Raw genomic sequence first — 18,332 nt, forward strand, 5'->3', positions numbered from 1 at the left:
TTATTTAAGCTATCAACTTCCACAACAAGAGATGGAAGTCTGTTCCAGCAATCAACTACCCACTGGTTAAAGGCAAATTTGGAAGAATCCCATCAGCATTGAGGTTGCTCAACCCATTCAAGGCCTTATAACCTCAATCAAATCACCTCGCATGTGCCTAGTCTCCAGGCACTGCAATTTACAGAACTTAATCCTGTCTTGGTAAGAGCACCCCGTTGTTTTCCTCACCAACCTTGTTGCCTTTCTTTGTACTCATTCTAGCAACTCTACATCCTTTATAAAATTATGTCTCCTGACCTGTACACAGTATTCAAGATGTGGCCTGACTAAAGTTCAGACCAAACCTTGAATACTTGTACAATCGGATATCACCTCCTTGTCCCTGCTAGCAAAATTCCTATATATCATTTACAAGACGCCATGAGCTACTTTTGCAGACCGTCTGCACTGCTCAGCAAACTTCATATATGACTGCACAATTACCCCCAGGTCTGTTTCACTCTCCACTTCTCTGAGTGTAGTACCACACAATTGGTATGTTTCTCTTAGGTTGCTGCTACCCATATGCAGTACTTTGCATTTGCCAATGTTAAACTTCAGTTGCCACTTTTCAGCCCATTTCCCCAACTTATCTAGATCCAGTTGCAGTAGCATACTGTCTATACTGTTGTTAACAACCCTGCCAGCCTTTGTATCATCTGCAAACTTGGACATTAAGCCAGATATACCGTCATCAATATCATTGATGAATACACAAAACAACAATGGCCCCAGCACCGAACCCTAGGGAACTCCACTAATAAGATTAGTTCATGAAGAGCAGTATCCATTGATTACCACTCTCTGTTGTCTCCCATCCCTTTATCCATTGTAGGCACTTGCCCTTAATGCCATACCGCTCCAATTTGTACAGCAGGCTTCCGTGAGCAACAATATCAAAAGCTTTCCTGAAATCCAAGTATATGATAACAAAATTATTTTTTTCATCCAGTTACTTTGTGACCACATCATAGTATCCAATCAAATTGGTCTGACAAGACCACCCTTTAACAAACCCATGCTGTCTTAACTACTACTGCAGTCTTGTCTGGCTGATTCTGCAATGCTTCTTTAATAACCAGTGACGTCATTATTTTCCCAGAACACAAGTTAAACTAACAGGTCTATAGTTTCTTATGTCATCTTTTGAACCCCCTTTGTGAATTGGGGATACATTTGCACACCTCCAGTCCATAGGGACCTCCCCTGAGTCTAAGGAACCTCTCATAATTATGGCTAAGGGTTTGCATACTTCCTTTGCTGCCTCCTTTAATATAACTGGATAGATCCAACCCCCAAGTGCCTTTCTTATGTTTAACTTCTACAATTTCTCTTCCGCTTTGCTCTCAGTTATTACAAAATCACTTGGCTTCCTGTTAGAGTTTGATAAGCTTCTGGCATTCCCCTCCTTGAATAACTCCTCATGTGTGAATGTAGATGCAAAACACTCATTCAGTCTATCAGCTACCTGAGCATGGTCATCAATAGTCAAACCATCTATGTTAAGTGGACCAATCTGATTCAGCCCTTTCTTTCTAGAGTTTACATAAGTAAAGAATTCTTTGCTGTTTTTCTTTGCATCCTTTGTACAAGATTTCTCGTAATCTGCCTTTGCCTGCCTAACCTCCTTTGTGACCTGATTACAGACTAGCTTATATCTGCCATATGCTTCTGTGTCTCCTGATAATTTATATGCATCCCATGCATTTATTTTCTCTGCCACGAGCTTCATTATTTCATCCGACATCCATTTAGGCCTAAACCTTGAACAGTATATCTTAGTTAGTATGAAAAGCCTAATAGCCTCCAAGATCAAGTCCCTGGAGGCTTCCCATTTACAATTCACCATTGGTAATATCATTAGTTGATACCACTGTGTAGAATTTAAAAACTGTCTGAGACCACTGTAGTCACCTTTATGAAAGCAAAAGCCCTTCCCTTTACCTTGATGGTTAAGTAAATCCCACATCAGTACACCGTGATCATTGTCACACATTGGATTCAATGACAAAAATACTGAATGTAAAAAATAATTATGATATCATATACTTGGATTTTAGATTTTGATACTGTTGCACATAAAAGTCTGCATAAAAGTATAAATTGGAGCAGTGTGACATTAAGGACAATTTACTGCTATGGATAAGGGATGGTTGAGTGGGAGAACACAGAGTGTGATTATTAATGGACACTGCTCTTCATGGATATTAATGGAATATCCATCTTCTAATATTATTAATGGAATACCCAGGGTTCAGTGTTGGGCCAATTGTTGCTTTCAGTATGTATTAATAATATTGATGAAGGTATATATCAAGCTTAATGTCTAAGTTTGTTGATAATACAAAGATTTTCATTGTGGTTAATTATAGTAATAAAGGTAAGCTACTTCAACAAGATATAGAAAAATTAGGCAGTTGAAGTTTAACATTGAGAAATGCAAGTTACTGCATGTGGGTATCAGTAATCCACATTAATGTAATGGCTGAATGGCCGACCGGGCTAGCCGAGTGGGTAAAGTACCTGCCCGGCAACCCAAAGGTCGCGGGTTCGATTCCCGCCTCGGGCTTGGATCAAAGTACTGCAAAAACCTTGGGAGGTGCAATATGGCCACAGAAGCCGATGCGCCAATAACTACCAAATCAAAAAAAAAAAAAAAAAAAAAAAAAAATGGCTGAATGGTACTACACTCATTTTAGTTGAAAATAAAAAAAGACCTGGAGGTAATTTTGCAGTCAGACATGTTCTCCAAGAAGTGCAGACAGGCTGTCAGAATAGCTCATGGGGTTTTTTCATTGATATACAGGAATTTTTCTAACAGGGATAAGGAGGTGATTATTCCATTGTATGAGGCAAAGATTAAGTTGCATCTTGAATACTGCATGCAGGTCTTTTTAGGAAGGATGTAGATCTGCTGGAATGTGTATAGAGAAGGGTAATGATATTGGTGAAGGGAACAAAAAGATGGTCTTATCAAGAAAGCTTCAATTTTGCAAATTTCAGCATCTGGAAACTAGGCAACTGTGAGTTGATCTGATCAAGGTTTTCAAGGCTTTGAATGGATTAAGCAAGCTCACTGCTGATGGCATCCTTCCTTTACACACTTGAGGGGGCATAAATTCAAGAAGGATGGTTGCAGAATAGACGTGTGGAAGTTTTCCTTTAGCCATCTGGTGGTTAATTGTTGGAACAAATTTTCTTTTGTTGTTGTGAGAGTGGATAATTTGAATAAATTCAAGGAAGAACTATATAAATTATCAGAGGGGATGAGCATGTAATGTAGTAAAGGAAAGGTTTTCGTTTAATTTTTGGCTAATGCTTCATAAGTTTGCTTTTTTGCATCATTTGCCACTACTAATACTAATAAATGGAAAATAATGCAGACAACAGTGTCAGCCATTTTATTGCTGTAGTTTATGGAATGCAATGCGAGATGGGTGGGTGGAGTAGAGAGAGAGAGAGAGAGAGAGAGAGAGAGGTTATAATGGAGCTGTCTTTAAAATTTAAAAGAAACATTTGATTTGACTGGAATTTTCACTGTAAAAATTTTCTGATTACAGAAAATTTTTATTGGCTAGGGTTAAAGCTAAGCACAAAAAAAATATTGATGATTTTCATCTGAAATTATTACTATGTAGAGACTGTCAAAACTTTGGAAATAAAACATGTTTCGATTATGTCCTATAGTGAAAGTTCAGGTTTGTCATAGTTTTTAACAAATAGGTTTGCCTCCTAAAAACTAGTTTGAAAACTAGTTTGCTGCTTATTGCATGACATTAAGAGATATATTGATATTTTTGCAATATTGAGTTATTTGAAAACTATTTCATAATAGAGCACTTTGTCTGAAAAAGGGACCCTACCAAAATCCTTTATTTTATTAAATATCTTGGAAAAATAAATTCTTTACATTTAAAACCTTATCTTTTCAGTCTCTTATGTGGAAAAAAGTTAGAGATGCTCAGCATAGAAGTAAATTGTCCAACGAACTTATGATGTACCATATGCAGGTAGGAACAACTTATTTTATTATTTTTTTAAATTTAACTTATACATAAACATAAATCAAAAAACGCTATATCCTTAAGAGAAGGAGAACTGCAGTGTATCATGCTTAGATGCTGACATCTATAGGACTAATAACAACACATACAGGGATGGACTTATTATGTAAAGAACCTGGTAAATTCCACACTGGAAAGGCTAACTAATTCCACACTGGAAAGGCTAACTTCTGGACAGTTCTAAACAAAAGGTTTTTAAAAGTGCACCCTTTCTTTGACTATTATGAGTTCACTTTGTGCTAATCTGACTAATATATGCTGTTCAATTTATATTGTGATTAAACTAATGCCTTTTAATTTTTTGGGCGATGTGAATACCTAATGTGACATTGGCAGTCATCTGTAGTCACATATACTTGGCATTATATTTTTATGCTGAGTGAACTTCCTTCTTCTATAGTAATGAATGGATAATTCTATTTTATTTATTGTGTACACCATTAAAAGTACACCATTGAAATCACAGACATGCAAGAAAAAAATTCACAAACTTAATTGAAATGATACATGATGCTCTTTATAGTAATAAAATAATTTATTAAAATACAATAGAATAAAAAATAACTGCTCATCAAGATTGTAAATGTATATGCAGTTTAGATCAAATTTAAGAAGAAACAATTAATTAATTTGGTGTAAGGCAAGATACCTTTTTGTTTCACTCAAACAATTTTGAGTTTTCTCTGTGACAAAACTGGGGGACTTCCCATAATTTAATAGTAGTTGAACATTTGTTGCCTGTTTTATAACATGTGAAAAGAATATAAGCATCAGTTGAGTGCATCTGGTGTGTGTGTATGTGAGAGAGAGAGAGAAATGTAAGAATGAGAATGACTGCACGTATGCAAGAATGAATGAGTGTCTGTTGCAGGTAAATTACAGAAAATCCCTACCCTTCCAGTAACATCTGTATTCTTAGTTGCTGCTTTTATTCCTAGGCAAAACATGACATACTCTTCCTAATCTAGTTCTTGTATAAGGAATCTGAAAGACTTTCAAATGCCATATGCATGAAAATTCGCTTGGTAATTGAACATTGATAATTCATTTGTGAATAGTATTAGTAGTAGCAAATAATGAAAGCTTATGCAGCATCAATCAAAACACAAACTTTCCACATTACTATTTATCCTCTATAATAATACGGGTCAAAAAAAATGAAGCTTTTTTTTTTTTTTTTTTTCTATTAAAGATATAAATATGCTTTTCTAAACCAGTTTGCATGTTGATTTCAAAGCACATATATTTCATAAGAAGATGCTGATAGTATCAGTACAAATTAATTTAGTTGATTTCATTAAAAAATACATAAGATTGGTTACGATCGCTTTTACAGTTTAAGCCCAATACATTTAATACACACAGTTAAAATAATACAGTACACTATTGTATAAAAAATATTTACAAGGTGTGCAATGAAGTTCCCCAGACTGGTGTAATAAAAAGAACACAAAGTGAAGGAGCTCAAAAATGGTTTTATTTTTATTCAAAGTAATTACCACCTGATTCAATGCACTTATTACGCCATTCTAAAAGGTTATGAAAACAGTCAGTAAAGGCATCCAAAATATGATGTTCAGTTTGGTGGTTACATTTTCCTTTGTCCTGAAATCTCTTTCCCCTGAGGGCAGTTTTCAACTTGGGAAAGAGGAAGAAGTCTAGTGGTGCTGAATTGGGAGAGTAGGGTGGATGATGGACCTCTACAGTGCCATGTTTCATCAGTTAAGCCCACAACAAGTGCAAAATGGGAGGGCATAGCAACAAGAACCAGCTGCTTTTCTCTTGAAATTGCAGCCTCATCTGGGAAATGTGCTTCAATAGTCTTTGAAGCACATTAAGCCTGTAAGTAGAATGCAGCATTGATTCTTTCCCCTCCTTCCTTCTGGTACAAATTACTTGTGAATCACACCCTGTTTGTCGAAAATCATGATCAGCATTGTTTCAATACAGCCCAGCTCTGGGTGATAGTGAAACACCAACACTCATCTGTAGTGACAGTACAGTCAAGGAAATTAGGATTAATTGGACAAGTCTGGATGATTTCCACAATTTCCTGAACTTTTGCAACTCTGTCCTCATTTTGATGGATGTCCACTTCTTGGGTTATTATGAACATCCTCACATCTGTCTTTGAACCACTTATACTATTCAAACACACTGGTACAACTTAATGTTTCATCACCATTAACAGTTTTTAACATTTCACATGTTTCTGTTACAGATTTTTCCGGTTTAAAGTAAAGTTTTATATACTCTCATTGCAAAATCGTGACACATGGCATATTAATGTTACTAATGAAACTAGCTGTTACTTGCAACCTGTCAGCCTATTGGACAATCCCATACAACATCTCTGTAAGCAGAAAACCTGTGGTTAACTAAAAAGTTTCCACCAAGCAATTTGAAAGCTTGCCATGCTTTTAGTTTTAATATGTTGAGGCATTTTTCAAAGTTTTCATTCTGCAGAGGCTCTCTGATTTAAGGCCCTCTGTGGGGTCTCAAAAAAATTTCCCTGCTTAAGTAGTGAGGTCCTCTCGAATTCATCTTACCCATCACTTTCAAAATATCTCTTTGTTAGGCTAAGTTTAATGTCAAGAGTTGGAAGGAAATTCTTTGTTTGATTCACTAATAGAACATATTACTCATTCCTTGCTGATGTGTACTTCTTTGAGGCCAGTTGTGTCTGATGCAGGTCCATGGTAGAACAGCTGTCTCAATAAGCATAAGAAACAACAGCATTTTGTGAACTCTCCTTTCATGTCTATAACATACCCATGATGTTGAGGTCACAATAGAAATAGTAATAGTAATCGTGGCATGTGATGCAAGAAAGCAAGCGTATGAGCTTATGTAGCATCAGCCAAAAAAAAAAAAAAAAATCACACATTCTCTTGATGAGTGCTGTATTAATTACTTTGAGTAGTGTTTCATGTTATAGTATGTCTCCTCTAGATGAACAGAGTATGCAATGGGATGGATGGCTTTAAATTCATGTTATGCAGAGAACAGCTTTCAAACTTCACTTTGAGAAGTGAAGGAAGAAGTGTCATTCAGGTGTAATGTGTACTTGTGATAGTTCCTTAAAAACTCCATTGGTATCATGGCAGTATCAGAAAGGTGCAATTGGAGAGGGTGAGGTCTCAAATGAGGTTATTCCGTTCATCTTGTTAGACAGCTCTGGCTCCGATGTCCCTTCAGTAGATGTGTACTCAGGATCAACCGAAGTTCTCAAGTCTCCACCAGGGCTCCCACTCCTGGGTTTTTCCACCCAGATCTGGGTTTTTTGATTGTCATCTGGGTTGATAGGTTTTTTTCACAAAAATATCTCATTATCTGGGTTTTTTCGGTAATTTTTAATTTTAAGTCAAAAATTTATTTTTATTTCTTGTAAATCAATAAAATTTAATACATTTAATAACAGTTTACAATTTTCTTAATTTTATATTCTAACAATACTGATCATAATTTGTAATATCTCAAGTGCTTGTACAAAATACTACAAATGTAAAAGGATTTCAAAGTTTTCGCAGGGTTCTACACTGTGAAATTACGCTTACATGTTCATACATGTTCGTGTTACTAACATGTATGCGCAGCCTATTGAGCAGGCGGTCTTTACTGCACAGTCTTTCGTGATCGTTCGTGGTATTATTGCATTATTTGGTGTGATTTTTACATTTATGCGTGTACTACATACAGTGATATAATAAATTTAAATTGTAGTGACTATTTCTATTTTATGTTAATGGATTAGTGATTTATTTTTTATTTTATAGAACATTTTAAATAAGATAACTGCTAATTAGCCATACCCACAAATTGCCCACAATGTCTGAAACTTGTTCCCCACAGAGAAAGATGAGTAAACAGTGGTATAACTCAAAATTTTAGAAATGAATGGTTAGAAGATCCGGAATTAAAGGATTGGTTGAAAGAAGACAGTAATGAAAAAGGTGCATCTTACTGTATTTGGTGTGAAATGAAATTAAAGAATGCCAATAAATGATGTTACTAGCGCATAAAAATACAGTTAAACATAAAAAAGTGCAAATATTGCTAAGACAAGTTCAACATTAGACACGTTCTTCACAAAATGTAAACCTATGGAGAATGAAGAAGTAGCAAAGGCAGAGTTAACAATTGCTGCACTCATTTCTGAGCATAATATTCCATTTGCGCAATGTGATCACCTTATAGAAGCATGTAAGAAAGCATTTCATGATAGCAATATTGCAAAACAAATTCAGATGAAGGCGACTAAAGTCTCTTATCTTATACAAGATGGCATAGCCTATCATGAAAAAATATACATTTCTAACATATGCAGAAACAACAAGTTTTCAATGATAATAGATGAAAGTACAGATTTATCTTTATCGCAAGTTCTAGCTGTTGTTAGATATTTTGATATTCAAAAACTTGATGTTGTAGATGTGTTACTTGACACTGTTTGTGTCGAAAATGGCACTTCAGAAGGGCTTTATCAAGCTGTAAAAGATCTTTTCATAGAAAAAAACATTCAAATAAGTAATCTCGTTGGCTTTGGAAGTGATAATTGTGCCACTATGATGGGTACTAAGAGTGGGTTCCAGTCATTGCTAAAAAAGGATGTACCATCAGTATTTATAATGGGATGTGTTTGCCATTCTTTTGCATTATGTGCTAGTCATTCAGTCAAGGTACTTCCATCATATCTAGAAACATTTATAAAAGATATCTCTTGTTATTTTTCCAGTAGTAGTAAAAGATTAAACAAGTTCAAAATGATTCAAGATGTTGTAGATACTGTTAAGCATAAAATCCCCAAATTAGCACAAACACGTTGGTTATCCCGTGGCAATGTAATAAAAATTATTATTGAGCAGTGGGATGCATTAGTTCTCTATTTTCAGTCTCAATCAAAAATTGACAAAATCGATGGTGCAGGGAATATTTACAATACTATGATCACCAAAGGAACTAAGCATATGTTGTTGTTTTTAGGATATGTACTGGAGAAAATAAACTGCCTGAATATTGAATTTCAATCTGAGCATTTCAGATTGCACTTACTTCATTCAATGGTTTCAATTGAGTATAAAAATATTCTTAGTTTTTTCATAAAAGAAGTCATTACTTCATGCAAGCTGGTTGAAATTGATCCAAGCAATGCAATAAATCATAAGCCTCTAAATAAAATATATTTGGGAGGCCGTTGTATGGCCTTATTAAATTCAACACCGCTTGGTGACAGTGAAAGCAGGTTTAAAAATGATTGTTTAAAATTTCTTGTTGAACTTTGTATGGAAATCAGAAAAAGATTTCCTCTAAATGATGATGGAATTATCGCTAGTCTCAATGTTCCTGACCCAGCAGTGATACATGATCGTGCCAATTCGCCATCCTCAATTTTCCATTTAGCAATGCAGTTCCCTCACCTCGTTTCTGAAGACAAACTAGATTTTCTAGATGATGAATGGAGATCATTTCGTTTAAATCAAGATTTAGATTTCTCTTACAAAACCATCCTTGAGTTTTGGTATCTGTTACGTAATGTAAAAGATGGCTTTAATAATTCTAAATATGAGATTTTATCTAACTTTATGACCAGTCTAACTATTTTACCTCACTCTTCGGCAAGCGTAGAAAGAATCTTCTCCCAAGTAAACCATATAAAAACAAAAGCCACAAACACCCTTAAACCAGAAACTGTGAAAAATCGACTAATGGCAAAACAGGCGATAAATAGATCTAATCAAAATTGCTATACATGGAAACCTAAATCAGAATTGGTAAAAGAAGTCATACAAGGAACTTGTCATAAAAGATACGAAGAATGTTTGAAAAAAATGAAAGAACTTCAAAAAATAAATGTGGAGGGAACTGAATGGGATGAAAATTCTGATTACAATTAAATAAAAGATATTTTTGCATGGTAAGTTTTGTCTTATTTGTGTTGCTATACTATATGATGAAAACTAGGTTTTTTTTGGGTTTATTTAAGTTGCAATCTAAGTTTTTTTAAAATTTGTGAGTGGCAGCCCTGGTCTCCACCAATTGCACCTTTATCGCATTCTATTTTGTCTTCTAAAGGATGTAGTCCACAATGTGTAGGTACCAGAATCAGCATACTGGCATCATAATTGTTCTCGTCCCTAAATCTAGGTTTGAATGAACAGTGTTATGCTTATTCTTCATTGAGAATCCAGTTTCATTCACATTACCAAAGTACAGTCATTATCATCATGAACTTTGGGCTCTCTCAAATGATATTAACCTTTTCCTTTTGTTCAGCCAGTCATGTTATCCATTCAAACCATCAGTACAACTAATATGTGGTTGTTAGTGCTTGTTCGTAAGCTGCTAATATGAGGCCTTCAGTTTCTGTTTAATGTCCCCCCCCTTTTTTTTAGCCATTGCCCTATCTTCATGCTATTTATTTTTCCTTCATTGCAATTAGTTTCAAGCACTTTAGTATTTATTATTATTATTATTATTGTTGTTATTATCTGATTTATTTTTTATTTGATGTGCTGCTTGTAAATCAAAATTTTGATTTGTGAATTAAGATTAAAAAACAACAAATAAATAAATTATAAAGTTATTAAAAGTGTTTCAAAAAGAAGAATGTCATATGCCTCTACTAATGCTAATATCGGAAGCAGATATGAATAGTTCACTTGTGTTATGCATGTTTAATAAGTTTATCTAATCTGGAAAATACTAGTAGTAAGGAGAAGAGTAATCATTTTTATAATCGATTGAATAGATATAATATGCCACTGTTGTAAGTTAAAATGATTTAAGCAAAATTTGACTACATACAAATTGATCTTACGATGTTAATACTGATGATTAAAGTAAATTAAGTATTTTGATTAAAACTTTTCACCTGCTGTATATATTTTATTCCTTATACAGGTGACCCCCGCTTAACGCTGATAATTGGTTCCGGAAAAACAGAGCGCTAAGTGAATCCGCGCTAAGCGAGCGCCGTATTTTCATAAGGTAACATATGTATTTGTGAGTTGCGGTCAGTACCATAGGATATTTCGTAATCAATAATAAACGGTAGTGAAAAGATGCACAAATGTCGGTCAAAATATTTAATATTCAAATATTTGTACATATAAAATATTCTGCATTACATACGCATATAATTATGTGGTAACTACTTACGTATCAAAAGTAAACTTAATTCCAATTAAAATAATGAATTTAATTGATTTAATTTAATTGATGAATTTAATCATGAAAAATGTGTGGATTTTGGATTGAACTTTGTCCTTCTTTCAAATAAACTAAAAGGAGTATTAAATTTTAAATCCCCCGCAGCGTTACCACCCAACAACAAAGTCAACCGATCCTTCGCCGCTTTGAAACCTGGTATGTTTTTTCTTCTTCCAATATGAAACTTCTTTTAGGCATTCGTTTCCACAAAAGTCACGCTTCATCTATGTTAAAAACTTGTTGAGAAGTATAACACACAATACCCCTCTTCAATAATTTTAACAAGTTCTTTTTTGAAAGTTTCGCAGGAACCCCAGGGGCTCACAACTGGTGAGTATGGGCTTGGCACACCCAGGGTCCTGAGCTGGATATCATCATTCTTTTTCTTGGTGATTCCCTTCTACTCTCTCTCTCTCTCTCTCTCTCTCTCTGGGTAATTCAGAAAAATTTTTTTTTTGGCTGGTGCGGCATAAGCCTCAGGCTTCCTTGCACCATATGACTAATAATAATAATAATAATAAGTTTCGGCTCCTTCATCTGTACTTGCGGCTTCTCCCTGGATTTTAAATCTATTCTACCAGCCCTTACCAGTTTTAAATGGTTCCACATTTTTTTTTTTTTTTTTAGGCGAGTTTTCTTCAGATCATCATATTGGCTAATCTCTCTCTCTCTCTCTCTCTCTTTTTTTTTTTTTTCAATATTTAACTTAACCGAATTCTGCATTGGAATATTATCTTCAATAAAATTAGTCTTTCCATTTCAATCCTAATAGCCTGCCTAGTCCTAGTTGCTTGCAGTGGAACAGCTATCTTTCCCAATACTAAAATTAATTCTTTATTTTTTTATAATTGTTTTTATAGTTAAAGTTGCAAGTCCTAAATTATGGCACACATCCGCTTGTCATTGACCGGAATCGATTCGCTTCAAAAGATCTAATTTAATTTTCAAATTCAGTCTTTTTCTTACATTTATAGTCTTCGTACTGCGCCCAGACGTTGTTGCTTTTTCATTCTTATTGGCCATTATTAACTCTTCGAAAATGTAACTGCGTTGGTTGCATTAATTATGATACAATGTTCAAGTAAACTGTCCGTTACGCATGATGTCTAATACTGTACTGAGTGATGACTAGACTTAGGATAAATGCATATAACGCAGATATCACAAGCAATATATTGGATCATTTTTTAAAATGTTGATCTCGGAACTACGTAACAAGTCGCTGTACTGGAACTAAATTAGCGGGCGAGAAAATTTCACTGAGCATGGAAAAATTTCTCAAGTCGGCGTGGGAAACGAAACGTTTTAATGCCGTTTTGCTATTCATTTTCAAGCTATGGACTCCATCAAATGAAACGATTTCGATAAATATGTCAAAAATGCAATCTGTAAAAAAGCGTTATAGTGATCTGTGACAGCGCTATAGTCAGATATGGGTTATAATATAAGAACAGCGTTATAGCGAATCAGCGTAAAGCGAACTGCGTTATAACGGAGGCCTGCTGTATTAGTTATTACAGTTTTTAGTTATAAATTGCTTTACATCACTCATTTTACCTGACATGGTTTTTAAATTAATTTATCTCATCTTTAAACAATTACATTTATAGGTTCCATGTGAAGAAGTTTTAAAACTGACACATGTCATTGTCCCTCCTACAGAATACTTCCATGATGATTTTTCTTGTTTTCATTATACACCTCGCTCAATACCTGAATCTGACACACCCTTGGTGAGTTTATTGACATATTAATATTTTTTAATTGCAAATTAACAGTTTTGTATCAGTTTAATTTCAACTCACTATAGTAACTTATACAATTTAATTAAAAAATAACTATTTTACAGGCAATTCAATAGGATCATTTGTACATAGCCATAAATAAAGCAAACATATTTTACATAACAGTCATCATTATATAACATCTCACATTGTGATTCCCTTCACAATGAGTTGTCTGATTGGGTACTTTGAATAAGTAGCACTTTCCCTGAAGAAATATGCTATTTATTCTCAGTCAAATGTCACCACTCAGACATTACTGTCCAACTGTCCTTCATCAATTTTAATTTGTGCCCCTTCCCCCCATGTATGTGATCTGAGCAAGAGAAACAATCTAATCTCATCAATATTGAGCTTGCTCAATCCAGTCAAAGCCTGAAACACCTCAGTCAGATCACCTTGCAGGTGCCTAGCCACCTGATGCTGCAATTTGCAGTACTGAAGCCTGTCTTGGTAAGAGCACCCCTTTGTTCTGCTCACCAATCTCATTGCCCTTCTCTGTACTCATTCCAGCAGCTCCACATCCTTCATAAAATAAGGCCTCAAGACCTGTATGTAATACTCAAGATGTGGCCTGACAGTTGCCATATACAAGGGGGTAATCACCTCTTTATCCCTGCTAGCAAAATTCCTGTATATCATTGACAAAACCCCCATGAGCTGTCCAGGCAGTCTGTCTGCATTGCTCACAGAACTTCATATCTGACTGCACAATTAATGCCATGTCTTTTTAATTTACCTCTAACTTGAGTGTAGTAAAACACAATTGGTACATTACTCTGTAGCAACTGTGTTTTACTACACTCAGGGTAGTGATAAATGAAAATGGGTAGCAGCAAGTTACATTTATCAATGCTAAACTTCAGTTACCATTTCTCAGCTCATCTACTCAATATTTCCTGTTGCAGTAGTGTCATTAACCACAAAGGTGACACAAAGGTTGGCATTAACCCTGCCAACCTTTGTGTCATCTGCAAACTTGGACATTAAGCTTGATATGCCTCCATCAGTATCATTGATAAATATAAAAACAACAATAGGTGCAACAATGAACCCTGGTGGACTTTGCTAATGACATTAATCCATGAAGAGCGATGTCTATTGATTAGCACTCCATCTTCTCCAACTCAACCATCCTTTTATCCCTAGCAACAACTTGTCCCTAATGTCCCACTGCTCCAATTTGTATAGGAGTCTTATTTGCAACTGTATAAAAAGCTTTCCTGAAATCCAGATATATGATATTAAAATTAATTTTTGTATCCAGTTCCTTTCTTACTACATTCTAGTAACTAATCAGATTGTTCAAACAAGATTTCCCTTTAACAAACCCATGCTGTGTTTGAAGTATAATTGTGGCCTTGTCTAGATGATCCTGCATTACTTCTTTTACCAGTGACTCCATTATTTTCTCTGGAACAGAAGTTAAACAAAAGGTCTGTAATTACTTGTGTCACCCATTGTGAATTGGAGGTACATTAGCACTTTTCCAGTCCGTGGGGACCTCCCCTGAATCCAAGGATGTTCTCATAATTATGCCTAAGGGTTTGCTTACTTCCTTCACTGCCTCCCTTAATATGACTGAAGTGATCCAATCCACCCCATGGTGCCATTCTTATGTTTAACTTTAACACTTTCTCTGCCATTTTCCTCTTAGTTATTACAAAATCATTTAACTCCCTGCTAGAGCTTGATAAACTTCTGGAATCTCCTTTCCTAAAGAATTCCTCATGTATGAATGTAAATGCAAAATGCTTATTCAGTTTGTCAGCAAACTGATGAGGATCATCAACTGTCGAACCATCAATATCAAGTGGACGAATTTGATTTATTCCTTTCCTTCTAAAGTTTACATAAGTAAAGAAGTCTTTGCTGTTTTTATTTGCATCCTTTGCCAAAATGTTTCATAATCTGCCCTTTGCTTGCCTGATCTCCTTTGTGACTTGTTTACAGACTAGCTTATATCTGCCATAGGCTTCTTGTGTCACCCAATAATTTATATGTATCCCATGCATTTTCTTCTCTGCAACGAGGTTCATCAGTTCATCTGACATCCATTTAAGCCAATACCTTGAAGGGTATTTCTTAGTTGGTATGAAAAGCTTAGTAGCTTCTATGATTAATTCCTTGAATACTTCCCATTTTGAATTTGCTGATGGTAACATTATTAGTGGTATAGAATTAAAAAACTATCTGAGACCACGGTAGTCACCTTTATGTAAGCAAAAACCCCTCTCTTTATCCTTGATGGCAATTACATCTTTAAGTAAATCCCAGATCAATACATTGTGATCACCTCCACCTAGTGGTTCTTTTATCTGCAGATTCTTAATACATGATTAATCACTGATGATAATCAGATCAAGAGTATTACTCCCTCTTGTTGCCTCTCTAACATGCTGGTGAGGAAAACAATTATTCAATAAATTCAGAAAAGTCTTGCTAGTCTGTGAGTGATCAACCCTCAAGTTTCAATCAATATCTGGAAAGTTAAAATCCTCCATTATAATACATACATTCCTCCGTTTGAGGAAAGACAGATGTAGAATATATGTGCAGAAATTTGCCTTTAGTCAGCGGGTAGTTGATTGGTGGAACAGACTTCCATCTTTTGTTGTGGAAGTTGATAGCCTAAATAAATTTAAGGCTGAGCTGGACAGGCATTTGGAACAAATGGAGGGGTGAAATGGGAGGATTTTTTTTGCTGATGCTGCATAAGCTTGCTTTCTTGCATTGTATGCTCTACTAATGCTAATTCTGATTTACTGGCCCACTCTCTTTCTCTGTAACAGCTTTTCATTGTACTCATCAGAGTCATTAGGCCTATAACACACTCCTACTCTCATTTTTTGTTTTTCCACCAAACTGACTCGACATTACACTGGCCACTCATATCAACTGGATGCACTGCTTTTGATTTTATGTAATTCATAACCCCACCTCCCTACCTATCCTTTCTGTACACACCTTATTCCCCAAATTCAAATTCTGCATTTCTTATATCTGTGCAACACCATGTCTCTGATATCCCAATATCTTCCTTTGATATCTTGATCAGCACTTCAAATTCATCAAATTTATTTATGATACTCTAGCATTGGTGTACATTTAAGTATACATGCACCTGTTCTTACTCTTAGTTATCCTGATACAGCCTGTGTATTTACTTGTCATGATGACTTCCAGCAGTTCTTGAAATACACAGCACCTTGCTTTCAAGGCTGCTGCTCATTCCAATAAAAGCAGTGCAAGAATCACTTTCACCTCTGCTTGTGGCTGTTGTTAATTATTAGTCTGTGTATCCTCCCAAAGCTAATAATTTTCTGAAACACCCAACACTGCCTCAGTAGCATCAGCAGATATTCTTGAAATTGTCTCCTCATTGGCAGAAAGTTATGACCCTGATTGTAAGAGCCCGACAGCCCAGTTGTAACTTGACTCTACAATAAGAAAGATGCCAAAATCTCATTCTGGAAAAGTGCATGAATAAGAAATAATTCTCAATATGAGGTGATTTGTAATGATACATTTTATGTAAAGTCTGTTTTATTTATGGCTACATACAAAATGATGATGTTGCACTACCTGTATGATAATCAAACATTTCAGTAGGTTGAAGTTTTATGTTAGACTCCTTATGACTTTTTGCTCTAAGTTATAAGTCTTCTGAAGCCTTTAGGTGCATGATGTGATTAATTTATAAATTCAGAAACTCAGAGTATGTGCAACATGACCTCATTGCTAGATGCTGATGCTTCTCTTGAAGTATTGATGTTGTTTTTACCATTTATGTAACACTGTTTCTCACAACAGCACAGAATTTCAAAAGTACCTATTTCAATTATGACTTTGGTTGTTTTTTCAGCTATATATTCTCTGTGTCTATAAGTCTTCATGGCTATATGGCATGAAGATTGATAGACACTCAGCAAAATATACAACTTAAACCTTCATCACTACAGCAAATAACTGCAGAGAAATAACCTGTAAATAGGAATAGTCATTTACTTGATGTTACTGTTAACTCATGTAAGGATTAAATATTAATGATATAATGAATTGAGGATTTCACTTATTTATGTAGTCTGTGACCATTCCAGAGCATTCTCCCATTTTATGAAGGACTATCTCACTGTATGCAGAAAAGATGCCGGAATATTCCATTAAAAATACATGCATACACATTCTAGAACATTTTATAAATGTTTCTTTACATTCTAGAAAGGTCTTCAATTTTCCAGAGTCAAATTAGATCCAAAAAAATTGCTGTGTAAATCAGGAAAAGATTTTAATTATTATTTCAGAAAATTCTCAAAATTTTCAAGAGAATTTGAAAAAGAGGATATTCTCTATTCGCATTACTGTGTCTCCCGACTTTATAAGTACAGTGGATTCCAGTTATTTAGGCCACCTAAATAACTGGAATCCACTTCTGCTCCGGTTAATCGGAGCAGCCGTTTATTTGGGGCAAATCTTAAAAAACAGAAACCAATCGAGAGAATGGCCAGGGTTTACTTCGCTCAATTGGGACAGCATGCCGTTTAATCGGGGCAGGAGACCGCAGCACTGGAGGTTACCCTACGATTGTCTCTGACGGTACCCCGTGGTTCGGTCGAAATTCTGGAGGTCACAACCATAAAACAATAAAAACAATTAGCAGTCACCTGTTTATTGGGCTTTTCTGTTAGTGAAATCTATCATAAACGGACAGTAAACTCGATCTTACTGAATTTGCGATAACACAGACAGCTGGAATTCTGTGGGTTATTATGGTGAAATGTGTTTACACTTCCATGGAATCTTCAATCATATAAAAAAATTAATTTTCAGATCTTCTCTTCATTCTTATTTTTAAAGCTTTGTAACTTGTTACTCCGTTCTCACTTGCACGTATCGTGTTACTGCAATTTCTGTGTGCCGTGTTCTTTGTTATTGATTGCTTATCTTTTTACTGTTTTAAATTTTAACCCCCACCCACAAATGTCAGTGAACAGAAATGTCAACTAGTTAGTATGTACATATTACAGTACATATTAATTATTCCGATTATCACGTATATTCTTCCGATTTTCAGGTATCATTTAATTTTTTAATTGGTAAGATAATAAAGGGTAAATTTGTGCTTAATATATCTTTGCTTTTATAGCCTGTGGATAATATTCCTCCTATTTTCACTAATTAGAATCGCAGTTTAATATAATTAAAATTCAATTCACAAACGTGATCAGGCACCTCC

General features: G+C 35.0%; 1 protein-coding gene across 1 annotated transcript in view; it reads left to right on the forward strand.

The window, feature by feature from the left end:
* Positions 1-18,332, forward strand: part of LOC150078091 (cGMP-dependent 3',5'-cyclic phosphodiesterase-like) — a 329,128-nt gene that overhangs the window by 210,127 nt on the left and 100,669 nt on the right. Inside the window, exons 16-17 of the mRNA XM_090384462.1 lie at positions 3,972-4,049; positions 12,923-13,045. Of these exons, the coding sequence (XP_090240588.1) occupies positions 3,972-4,049; positions 12,923-13,045 (201 nt within the window). The remainder of the gene's footprint in view (positions 1-3,971; positions 4,050-12,922; positions 13,046-18,332) is intronic.

The sequence above is a fragment of the Mastigoproctus giganteus genome, chromosome 11 (assembly GCF_048544385.1).
Source record: "Mastigoproctus giganteus isolate SK-2022 chromosome 11, ASM4854438v1, whole genome shotgun sequence".
In the NCBI taxonomy this organism is placed as follows: domain Eukaryota; kingdom Metazoa; phylum Arthropoda; class Arachnida; order Uropygi; family Thelyphonidae; genus Mastigoproctus; species Mastigoproctus giganteus.